We start from the raw sequence: 13,301 nt of genomic DNA, 5'->3' as shown, positions 1-13,301 counted from the left end.
CCAATACATACATACATGTATTTTCACTGCCTTTATTAGACCTTCAAAGTGTCATTTAATGCTGTGTGAAGAAGACGGGGTAAGATCCAAAATGCAGGAGACTGACAAAAACAGGAACTCAGGAATACAAACTGACAGAACACACAGTAGAGGGATGAAGGAGATTATGACACTAGAAAGAGATTGATACAGACTATCTATATACAAAAGGGAATCGTGGCAAAGAGGAAACACCTGGGGAACACAGCTAAACATAATCTAACTGCACACAAGTGACTATCAAAATAAAACAGGAAGTGACAAGCACACTGAGACTGAAACAAAGACACATGAACTTGACAGGAAAAAGCAACTACAAAGACAAAACTGACTAAACACGGGGGATAACATAGAAATGCAAATTAGGCATGGGGGGGAAACAGATGGGCAGGAAAAACTTAATAACTAACAAGATCAAAATGAAAACATAATTTAAGCAAATGTAAAATCCAAACTGAAAACTACAATGACAAAACCCAGGATCATGACACAAGGCTGAAGAAGCCAAAGAGGTAATGCTGGGTGAGAGGGTGTGGAGAGGATGGGGGTATGAATCAGGTATGTTAACAGTTAACAGCTGCACGAACATAAGCCGACACTCATTAACAGTCATGTTTTCCATCACCTCATGATTAAAACCGCATAGAGCTTTGGATAGCTGTCTCGTCAGGAGTCCAATGTTCCACTTTGTTCACCATATTCTTTAACTTTCTCCAAGCACTGGTTTGCGGTTTCATTTATTGTCACCAGTTTTAGCTTTAAACTGACCTCAAATTTTAAACAAACAAAAGTAATAAACTGTTCTAACTGAATCATTTTAGCTTTGTATAAATGTTTGCATTCACTGCTCTCCAACATGGTTTCAAGCATACTGCAGTCACCCTCCTATACTGCGCAGAGTTACAGGCTTGTAGCTATGTGACTCACCGTATTGCACCAGCAGGTGCATTCATTGTGTCACCAGGTATGCACAAACAAAACAGTCCCCTTAAAAGGTCAATTATGTTGCTGTTACATTCACACTTTTATGTGACATGAAGCTACATTGAGACAGTACTGAAATATGTCAGCTGGCTTTATTGCTACCAAGCAGCAGATCATTCACCGGACTTTAGTTACACTTTAAATGAGATCTTGGAAAAAAATTAATCATAGTGTTAAAAAGGGCATGTTGCTGCTTCTTACTTTTATATCATATGTGTTGGCTACGGAAAAAAAAAGAAAGGGACGGTTTTAATCAGAGTATAGTATCAAGTCAGTTCAACTTGTGGGTTATTGATCTGGTCAGTTAAGCAGCAAGGGGGTTTTAAACTGTTTCAGTTGCTTTGGTGTAAATAAAAATTAACAACAGAGTGATAACTATGAGAAAAACCCCAAAACAGCAATGGGTCAGCATTACTACTGGTAGCATGAGGTGATACCTGGAACCCACAGAGGTTGCACAGGTAGTCCAGCCCCTCCAGGATGGCACATCAGTATGTTCCATTGCTAAAAGGTTTGGTACGTCTCCCAGCACTGCCTCAAGAGCATGGAGGAGATTCTAGGATAGCTGGACAGGCCTGAAGAAGGTCCTCAACTCATCAGCAGTCTGAGTATCTGCTTCTTTGTGCAAAGAGGAACAGAAATAACAGGGATTTTGTATGACACAGACAGAGCCCTTAAAAATAGCTTCCAGCAGGCCACTGATGTGAGTGTCTCTGACCAAACAATCAGAAACAGATTTTAACGTGGTCTGAGGGACCTGTGCTCACCGCTCCACCGTGGAGCCTTATTGGCATTTGTCATAGGAAACCAGAACTGGCAGGTCCACCACTGTCACCCTGTGATTTTTCACAGATGAGAGCGGGTTCACCTTGAGGACATATGACAGATGTAAAAGGCTCTGGAGAGGCTGTGGAGAACATGCTGCCTTTAACATTATCGTTCTGGGTAAATGATGGCCACCAGGTTGCACCTCAGACTGTCCAGGAGCTGGTCCAGGTCTGGGAAGAGATCCAGTTCATATCAATATAGATATCCAATAAGATCTGATGTATTTTCAAAGCGTTTCTTAAGCTAAGATGTAAGCATCGCTGCTGCTGATGTTGAGCCCACATGTGAATGTGTGTTAAGTTTGAAAACCTGACATTTAAGGAAGGAAATCAGATTTTTTTTTTTTGTTTGCTTGTTTTGTTTTTGATTTGTTGTTGTTGATGTTGTTGTTTTATCATATGCACTCTAGAGTCCTGTGACAAAATGAGGGACTATGTCTTTAAGCCACTTGGGTAGCACAGGTAGTGAGTGCAGTGACTAAATGGGGCCATGAAACATCTGATCTAAACGGCCTGATCTTGTATTGCAGATGGAAGGGATCGAGTGAAGAACAACATTTTCTTAAGACACTAGTTTACTGTTTTGTTTTAAATAAGGCACCTCAATCAATCATATTTTTCTATAGGTCAAGGCATCAGTTGCTTGTTTAAGAGTCATTTATGCTTGCAGCTTATACTTCTTCATACTAACCTACGGCATCATGTACTTTGATTTATAACAGCTGTTAAAGACAGTTAGCAAAGTCATTAACCTTGATTTTAACATGACTACAGTAAATTAATAGATTAGGGCTTTAAAATGTCTAATCCTTTTATGTTAAGGGGGTTGGAGGATTGGGGGGGGGGATATAAAATTAATGTCTCGCCAGATGGCTTTGCTGGTGGAAATTATTGCACTCCTGCTGATAACGTCTTCCCTCTGAAGCAGATAACAGCTGTAATTGAGTTGATGCTGACATTTTATTTACGAGGTAAATGAACTCTTGAGCACTTTGTGTGTGCTATAACACGTTGGCTAGCTTATTATGATCGGGTCACTTTAGCCAGTGAAGGTAATCAACATTGAAATGACAACCGCAGTGATGATCCCTGTAACAGAAAATTAAAGCCGAACCGACTGTTAAATCAGAGCCATTCTGTCTTTGGAGCTAAGTGGGCAACTGTGTGACAGCAGTTTAGGTTGTACTGTCCTGCATGTGAATCTCCATCGATCTCACTAAGGCAACTAGAAGTCATAGATATCTACCACACCACATAGCTGATATCTTGAAAGAGCTTTTAATGTTCCTGCGCTTGGACTTGCTGACCTCTTTGAAAACGTGCGCCATATGCTGAGCACGTGCAACGACCCTGAACACTTATTTACTGAACACTTCCTAGCTGAGCTGATGGAAATCTAATCAGGTATGACGGTGAGAGACTTTTCATGTCCTCACACGTGTTTCTGATAGCATCTTGTTGTGACACTGACTGTACTTAAGAAAACCACAATCTATATAAAGTGTAAAGAAAGCTATTGTATCCTGAAATAATGACACAGCTGTGATAAGAAAAGAAATTCATCAAACGCAAAGTTCTGAGTTTTTGTAAGCCAGTGGCTCATAGGCTAAAAACTGTTTAAGACTAGGGCAGCAGGTGCCTGAAGACTAACTGGAATTGAGTTGTCAGTTGCGCGTACCCAGAGAGACAATGAAAGAGTGTTAACTGCTGCCTTTTTTGTGTGTGTCTCTGTGTGATATGTGTCCCTTTAATGCAATCTTCCTGCACTCCCTAGAACTATAATTAAATTTGGCTTTTCGTTTAATGGAAGTCTGTGAAGTGTGGAGAAACTGTGATAGCCCAGAATATCCAATCTTCACATACAGCTATATGTTGGAAATGTCAGCTGCTGGGCTGTATGTGTGTATCAGTGTATGCAGGCAGGTATGGCAGCGTATAGGATGACATTAAGCCAAACAAGGATGGAGTTTCTTCACTTACAATTACAACAACCTAAACTATATTTAGGCATCTGTATTATTATTATTATTCCAGATGAATCAACATTTGTCTGACTTATTCTTATTGATGAATAAAGGAATCTCTATACGTCTGTTATTCTTTCATCTGTCTCAAAGACAGTTGATCCAAACTTGGTAGGTGTAATCCTGGCATTAAAAGGAACTCTTTTTTTTTAAATGGTCAGCAAATTTTCACAGTGATGTAGTGGTTAACGCATTCAATTACATTTTATTTCTATAGCACCAAATCAAAACAACAGTAATCAACAGTAATTACGTTTTATTGTAAGGTAAAGACCCCACAATAATACAGAGAGAACCGCAACTATCAAACAACTCACTATCAGCGAGCACTTGGCAACAGCGGGGAGGTAAAACTCCCTTTTAACAGGAAGAAGCCTTCAGCATAATCAGGCTCGAGTTTCTGCTGAAGCCATCTGCAATGATTGGTGAAGGGAAGAGGGGAGGGCGATAGGACAGAAAACACACTGTGGAAGAGAGCCAGGGATTATTAATAACTAATGATTAAATGCAAAGTAGTGTATAAACACATGGAGAGTGAAGCAGAAGAAGTGAATAATGGGAGATCTCCAGTTCATGAGTCAAAAAAAAGCATCAGGGGGATTTCAGGCTAGTTTACTCCTAGTACCAGTCCCAAGCAGAGATAAATAGGAGCGCTGCGTCATGAAGAGCATCTGTTATAAAAATCAGACATGGCTGTCTATCTACTGCTGCAGCCCCATGGGAAACAAGGGCCCAGCCAAAAGAACCTTTCATTAAGATTCATAGAAGTATCAAAGCAGGGCATTAATCGGAGCAATGTTGCACAAAAAAAATCCTTGAGTGCAACATGAACCACATCCAGGCAATGGTTTCAACAGCTGGTAGTGATAACATGCCAACAGAAGTAAAAATAGCCCAAAAAAAGGCAACGGAGGAGAACACTGCTCCATATAAACAACGTCAAATTGAAAATATTTTTAAATGTTATGGAAACTGTTTCTTCAACCCTCATGAATACACCCAGACATAGAATGTCAACAGAACATTTATTTTTAAAATTTTTGCTTCTGTTCAAATAAGTATGCAGCATGAACCAGCGCCAGGGACCGTAGATTTGTTCAGTTCAAGAGGCTCGATTTCACTTTTCTTGCAATTATTACAAACCTAAACTATATGACTTCTTCTTCGGGTTTGTTGATGTTATATTAGTCCCAGCATTGCTCTACACATTTGAACCTGACTTGCTTCTACCAGGTTCTTTGATATTTAATTAAAATGACCAAGAATATATTTTTCCATGCCCTCTAGTGAATGGGATGTATTTTGAGGGACTACAAGCAATTCCATTTTAAAAAATAAACAGCTTCACACTTGAATAGTTTCACAGTGTAAACAAGACCATAAAACAGCAGTTTGTGCTGTCCTGACCGATATGGACGTTGGACTTAGATTTGAATACTACTCATTTGCAGTGGGTTGGGGTTCACTGATAAAAGCAACAGTTCAGATCTTATCAGATGGTCAAAGCTAAAGTAGCAAACTTGTTCATTACTTAACACTCTTCACACATACCTTTTCTTTTTCCAGTACCGAGAGGACTAAAGAAGCACAGTCACAACCATTAATGAACAGGTTAAAACACCACAGTTGTGCATTTAAGTTGACATAATGTCTGAGGTCAGTGAGAGTGCAGAAAGGTAAGTATAGAGTGTTTTCCCTTTCCTCAGCTGCTCTGTAGTATGTTATGTTGTGAGCCCACAACTTCTTGTCTTGGCATAGTGTGTTGGATCACTACTGCTTGTCATGACTGGGGAGCTTAGATAAAGTGCTGCTGCAGCACAAGGCACAATTTGCAGAACTGGTGTTGGCATTCATAAAACGATCAATAAAAATAAAACAAAAGAAATGAAAGATCTGCTCAACTGAGGCTAAAGCCTAAAAAATCTGACCTTTGTTATTTGCCCTGTTGAAACCAATTGTATTATACCTGACATTATTTTAAGTATAATTATTTTTTATTATTTGTATTTTTGTTCATATAATGCATTTGTAGCATTCATTTCATTGTTTAGTAAATGGGGGTTTAAATGTTTAGTAATGCTAGCAAGCAAAAAAAGGTTTTGATCATCAGTCTATTTTATTTTATTAAAAATTAGACTTATTCAGAAACACTGCACACATATTTGAAATGTTATGCCTGACTGTAACCTGTTATTGTAATGTGATTTTCAGAATTCCCTCAAATGCCTTTATGTTCAGGTCATTCTATTGGCTTCTAAAGACAGGTCAGAGGTCAAATGGGACATATTTTAAATCTGCATACGGTGCTTTCTATATATTCCCAATAAACACTAAACTTCTGAGGCTTTTTGTCAATTTCCCACCAATACATGAGCTGACCTTGTAGACTTTACTGGATGTAAGGCAAATTTTATTTGATGGTTAACTCTACTTCCCTAAACGTTTTATCAGAATTCATTCAAAACATCATTCAAAGTTATTGTGGTTACAGACAGAATGATGGCACGCATGCACACAAACGCTGCCAAATATAACAACCAAATAAAAAGAAGAGGAAGAAGAAATGTTCTTTGTATAGTGCTTATCAAAGCCAGCCTTAAAAAGCCCGTCCTGCACTCTTACAGATGTATTAACAACAACAACATTAAGTGCTAACACGTGTTGCATCAGCTCAGGGACAACACACGTTGTGTCAGATTTGTCACACACGTGTTTATTTTGAAAGTTGTTTGAAGGTAATTTTAAGCATTTTTTACACATGTTGTGTCAAAATTCACGCAAAAGGTGTTGCACATGTGACAACACGTTTCTGCGTTACTTTTTTAAGTCCTTTCAAAGAGTGCAGAAACACAGAAAATCAAACAAATTTGGAGGGAATTTACATATCAATTAAAATATAGCCTTTAAGACTCAAGTCAAGCTAAGGATAGGAATAAGATCAAATGTCCGACAAATTAAAATAACTTAAATGATAAAGATGGAGTTCATTAATCGTATGATAGCGTTGATATTGCGCTGAATATTAGTCTTGTGAAACAAATATCCAATAAAGAAATAAAGTTATCAAAAACGTCTTATCAGTCACCACGGCTCCTAATAACTCTGTAATATCAGCTAAACTGATAACTGTACACACTGTGGCAAAAATCTATTATACTAGCCAAACATAAGCATGACTTGAATTCTAGGCTCAAGTTAAAAGATAAAGAAATTTATAACCAGATAATAAAAAAAAGAAGAAGATATCTCTGGGACAATTAATCATTTTAACTTCAGTGAAGTAAGTGTTTATAGTTCAATTTATAATCTCATGTGCTGTGAAAGACTGAAAAAAGCAGATGCCAGTTAAAATAATGATAAAGAAAGAATACATTTATTTTGTGATGGCTCCTACTTCAGGATAAAAGTGTGATTAGGGCTTGAAGCTGCATGGAACCACATCCAAAAGGGTTTCTAACTACGTCTGTCAGGGTCTCCTCACAAGACCTTGGCAGCAAGAAAGCTCGATTATCACAGAGCTGTTTTGTCAAATTAGAACCATCCCTGTGTTGGTGGCAGTAAAGCAGATGCTCCTGGTACAGACGCACCTTTCCACAGCCTCTTGATGTTTCTTGTTAACTGTAATTTTTTTGTTTTTATTAACTCAGTAGCTGGTCTGCAGCTTTCCTCAATGAACTCCAGGGAACTGTATCAAGCGCCATGGTAGGTAATCGTGATTAAGATTCAAATACAGTCCAAATGTCAAACTCATGGTACCACTAGGGGAAAGTCAGGGGATTCTTATGATGCCTCTAGGGATCGTCTACAAATGTTAAAGCAGTCAATCCAGTAGTAGGAAATATTTCAAGTGACTGTCAGAAATAATTTGAAGTGAATGGGTGATCAGAACAAGACAACATAAGGTTTTTAAATATATCTTGCAGTATTATGATGATTCGTACTCTCTCTCTTTACTTTAGATAAAAGGCTGTAATCAAACTCAAAATAACTGGCGTTAAGGTCAGTTCTTCTTGTGGTTTATCGCATGGCCCCAAAAAGGGCATAAGCATGTAAACCAACGCAAAGTTGTTGGAAACCTGGAGTCAGGGACTTGTGAACTTTTACCCAGAACTCAAAGAAGGATGTTGGGGAATTGAATGTGTTTATACAGGATATGTAAAACAATGCAATGTATTTAAACTTGGCGAAGCGTTTGGCAATTATGTAAGAACCTAATTACAAAAGTCATCATCTCTCTGGCTTATACTTACCTGAATTTATCATTAAAATAATACCTGCTTTCCACAGATTGCATCCAAACGTGTGGAGCGACGATCATCATCCTCACCCCCACCGTTGTTATCACTGCAGAGGGCAACCGCCGTCGACAGACCTTGAGTTATTTTATTTAGACTACACTGACCTCTAGTGGACTTAACGAATAATACAAGTGACTTTCATCCGGGCTCCTTAAAACCTGCAAAATTATTTTAAATTATTTTATCAAGCAAACTATGGGACGTGTAAAACATTAACCCCACCAAAAAATAAATGTAAAAAATGGTTGTTTTTTTTTGTTTGTTTCTCGCGAGACAGATGTTGCTTAAGCAGTCCTAGTCGAGACCTCACTTGTTAGCCCTGCCCTGGGACCAGCTACTCTAAATTCTGTACCCTGCAGTATTTTTCCGCGTTCCCCACCGACCTCACATTCCCCAGCCTCGGCTGCCTCTTTCCAGAAAACTTTTTCCATCTTCATCAGATACTAACAAGTACACTTAAAGGGTTTACGAGGCTTTTTTTCAGCGACACCCATGGGAGAAATGACGGAGGAAAAGAATTGTTCGGAACTTATTACTCAGATATTACAAGAGGCGCCGGCTGCCAGGAAGGGCCTTGTTGATAACTGCAGCAACCTCCACCGAGTGGCAGATTACTGCGATAACAATTATGTTCAGGTGAGTAATGCCCCCACTCCCAAAAAAGGGCCACAAGGGCTATATAAACAAAACAGTTTTCATAGGTTTGCATGTTTAGATCTTTTATAATCATCATCATCATCATCATCTTCATTTTAATTAATTTTTAAACAATTCAGGCAGAAGATCAATCCAAGGCGGTTGAAGAGATCAAGGCTTTGGTGAACCAGTCGCTGGCCAGTGTGACCTATCAGATTAACAATGTGGCCAGCTCTGTGCTGAGACTGCTGGACTTACAGGCCAGGCAGATTAAAGACATGGAGTCCTCCATCAACCTGCTGTCACTGGTAAATAGCCATATATTTTTAGTACAGTGCTAGCTGCATGTATGTGAAACTGGTCATTTACAATGTAACATTTCTGCTTAAAGCCACAGAGTAACTTTGTCAGAGGTTCTCAGGGGAACAAGTGATGTGATTGAGAGTTTTTGCATCTTTCTGACTGAAGCTGTTTCCACTGTGCTTTGCAGGCTGCAGCTATCCACTGTGAAAAGGTGGCCAGGAGAGAGATCGGTGTGTTCACTACCCCCAAAAATAAGACTTTTTCCAAGCCTATGACCCCACCAGCTTCAGGCATTGAGCCCAAGGAAGCCTACTCAAGGGAGCCAATCTCGTACTTCACACTGGACAACATAGGACACAGTTTTCAGGTAAAGAAAAATCTGATAGGCTTGTTTTCCTTCTTATTAGATGAAAGCTTTATAGAAAAATCATCTCTGTTTTCCCGGTATGGTACATGTTATATGTGGAGAAGTTCTGTGGCCTTCATTTTTCTTCACTCCACAGGTCACTGAAGCACCCAGAAAGAGAGCAGGAACTGCAGACAGCATACAGAGCGCTGCAGACACCTCTTTGTACGTAGACCCTTCCTCTTTGTGGCTAGTTTTTTATGGAAACACTGACATAATTGTTTTAATTAACACCCTTAACTTAATGAAAATTAACTATTATGATATGGAAAAAGGTGGTATGTTTGTGGGGTCGTTAGCACTGTCACATCACAGCAGTAATGTCCTGGGTTCACTGTGAGGTCCTGGGTGTGAGTGTGAGTGGTCTCTGTGAGCACCAGTGCACCAGCACTAGTCTCCTTCATGGTCATGAGTGGCGTTCATGTTTCCAACTTCTTCTAAATGTCTTTATTTCACAAATGTGGACTGTTCCATTATAAAACACAGTTTCGCTGTCAGGTTATCAGTAGTGCTCATGGTGTTTATGTCTTGTCTACAGCTCCAGTCACGGCATCGCTGTGCCACCACCCTCAGTCCCCACCAACAACAGCCTGCCTCCTCCTCCTCCGGCCTCTTCAGCCTGTTTGGACCCCGACCTGCCTGCTCCCCCGCCGCCTCCTTCTTTCTCCATGGACACTGACCTCCCCCCTCCGCCCACCTTCCCCTCGCTCACAGATCTCCCCCCGCCTCCCCCTTCACCTCCCCCTCCACCAGCTATAAGCCCGTCAAGCACCTTCCCGTCGCCACCTCGTCCCGTATCTGCAGGTTCCCCTCTTCCTCCTCCGCCTCCTCTTCTGTCAGCACCACATCTCAACACTGGCACCTCTGTTAATGTGCCGCCACCGCCTCCCCCGCCTCCCCGCCTCCCCCACCTCCCCTAAGACTGTAACATTACAGTGTGTCTTGTACTTGGTAGAATAACTTCTCATATTACTTGCAGTTACTCAGACTGTGAACAAGGACGTGAGATCAACATTCATTTTGTTTCGTTTTTTAGCTTGAGAGCTTGCAGTGGTTTACGGCCTGTTGAATAGCAGTTCTGTTGGTACAGACAGCCGCTCTACAGATTCCTCCAACATGTCTCAACAACACCTCGACTGCATTCCTTAAAAACAAGCTGAAACAGGGATTCTTGCTCTCCCTTGTCTGCTTATCCCCCCCACCCCAAAATGTGATTTCCTTTCCTTATTACACCTGCATATTGTTACCTTTAATGGCAGTGGACTTTAGCCCAGCACAGCTGTCAATATACTGTGTAGCAAGAGCATAACTGATGATAAGTTGCGTCAATAGCTCCAATCTAGGTGATTTCTGCTTCTTAAACAAGGCTGTACATTGATTTAAGTCAACATTCTGCTTAACCTACATATAGCTGAAGGTAAGCTTTATTTTAAAAATGGAAATAATTTGATGAATCTATTAGTAATGGATTTTGTTGAGCGAGGCCCATATCACGAGGAGAAGCCTGGTCACACTCAGCCTGTGTCATTACATGTCATTCAAAATGAAAAATAAATGTTTTGTAATTGTCCTCCACTTTGTTTGATCCAAATTTTGTTGAGGTTTAATTTTGTACCGAGGTGTGATATAAAGTGTGTTAGCAACAATTAAACGCTTGTGTTAAATGAAGTTTTAACGTAAATGTTGATTAGCTTTACCTTAAACAACCATCGCCAAGAGTTTATAATATGTGCTGTGACTAAGTGTAATTCTCCTGTAATTAAATCAGTGTTTTTTATTTGAAATCATAATGTAATTATATCAAGCTTCAAATGCTTAAAGGTAGGAATAACAGAATAAAATAGGCGGGCAACAACTCGGGTTTTTACAGGAAACAAAGAAATTATATGGTAAATAAATGTTACGGTAAATAAATGTATGTACTGCATAAGTAGTTTAAAGTAGTGTAAAATTTCATTGTCATTTTGTGGAATAGCAAACACTATACTCACGCCTTATTTCATGGGACGTTGAATTGCCTTTTTACATTTTTATTTAATACTCAATATGTTGATGTGCATGATGGATGTTCTCTAAGTCAGCTGTTCTTTTACATGCCTATGTGACCATATAATGATAGAGCCAAGTCATCACTGTTTAAACATAACTTTCTAAATACAGGAAATGAGTGCTTCCTGTACCCAGCTTTAAGTATTTGTAGGTAAATGTATTTCATTGTAATTTTAAGTAAAATACATTAAATTCCTTGTAGTTACAGGGAAATTATACCTTAAGTTGTAGGCCATATTATATAAAGTATTTCCAGGTTTCTTTTTTGTTGTAGTCTGACAGTAGAAGAAGATAAAAATCTACCTTTGAACCTCTCCTTAGTAACACTTAGATAGTGAACACCTGATTGCATAACATCCATAAAGAAGAGTTAAGTTCATAAAGTTAAAAATGAGATTGAAAATGTATTTATTTTTTGACAAGTGCTCTTTTTTCTTAAACCTTACTTAGGTTTAAAGAAAAATCTGATGGACTTTCTTGTTTTTTTGTAAGTATTTCTTTCCAGGGCAAGATTGATACAAACACCTCATTTTATTAATGTTAGTTAATGATTACATTGCCTTTCTCTTCCCAGGGTTCCTGGGTTGATTGTCCTCGTCCTTGTGTGCATATTTTGTTGCCTAACTTATAATAGAGAACCAGGACAATACTGCTCATCTAGTCACAATAATTCTCCCGCTGTGTACACGATCCCTATACTGGACGAGCAGCAGCGGGACGAGGAGGAAGTAATTCACATTTATGAACTGTGTTTTCAGCCTCCTGTGTACAACTTAAGAAATGACAGTCCTCCTCCTCCATACATAGTAAGTATTCATGCATTTATGACGTCATGATGATGATGATGACAATGATGATGCTCATGTTGCTCACTGAGTCTATTCTTAATCCAGTAATAAGCACGCTCCTTCATCAAATGTGTCCTGTTTTTCAGCTTGAACCACCACCCTACATCAACCCACCTTCACCACCACCCTACATCAACCCACCACCCTGCCTCAACCAGTCACCAGCGCCGCCACCACCACTACCATCACTACTACTACCAGCACCACCACCCTACATCAGTTCACCATCATCACCCTCACTCAGCCCATAACCATTTATGCCTTCTTCCATCCTTTCCAAAATATGAGCATGTATGTGGTCATAAGTTTCATTTGGGACATTCGGTATCTGTTTTAGATTAAATGTTGTAATTCCACATTGTGGGAGAAAGAATCCTGTATTGACATAGTTCATTTCGAATTTGCTCAAATGCACTAATGCACTTACATGTAAAATATGTTTTGGTGAAAAGTTTTCTTGTAGTTTTTTTTTGTTTTTGCTGTTTCATTGTAATAATCCTGCTTCACAACAAATTCACATTTAAAAAAACTGAGCTGATGTTTTTCAAAGGAAGACCAAGGAGGACTGTTTAATTTATATACGTACATATATAAAAGTCAAGGCATTATGACAGAGCAATATTCACAGACAGCATCACAGTACTGAGAGTGTTTCTATTTGAGTTACACATCATCTTATTAAATGGACTGGAACAGAAGAGGACACAGCTTATTGTTGCAACCGTTAGGTTGTTGCCTCTCTAACTAACTTGACACCCTTGGACTAAACTTCAGCCCGAAGCCCTGGAATAATGCACTTAAACCTATTGTCTCACTGTGTTATGGAGCACTGTCTCTTCCCCTTGTTTTTTCTGTTTATTTTATTTATTTATTTCTTTTTTTGGTGG

The 13,301-nt window shown here is 39.3% G+C and overlaps 1 protein-coding gene across 1 annotated transcript; it reads left to right on the top strand.

Annotated features, from left to right (window-relative positions):
- Positions 1–8,510: 8,510 nt before the first annotated feature.
- abi3b (ABI family, member 3b) lies at positions 8,511–11,092 on the top strand. The gene is made up of 5 exons (XM_005932802.3): positions 8,511–8,808; positions 8,949–9,116; positions 9,299–9,478; positions 9,615–9,682; positions 10,056–11,092. The coding sequence occupies exons 1-5, from the start codon at positions 8,665–8,667 to the stop codon at positions 10,435–10,437; spliced, it is 942 nt and encodes a 313-aa protein (XP_005932864.1). The 5' UTR covers positions 8,511–8,664; the 3' UTR covers positions 10,438–11,092.
- The last annotated feature ends 2,209 nt before the right edge of the window (positions 11,093–13,301 follow it).

This window comes from Haplochromis burtoni, unplaced genomic scaffold (assembly GCF_018398535.1).
Source record: "Haplochromis burtoni strain Fernald_Lab_line unplaced genomic scaffold, NCSU_Asbu1 Contig_162, whole genome shotgun sequence".
Lineage (NCBI taxonomy): Eukaryota > Metazoa > Chordata > Actinopteri > Cichliformes > Cichlidae > Haplochromis > Haplochromis burtoni.
This window is presented reverse-complemented; position numbering and strand designations above follow the sequence as displayed.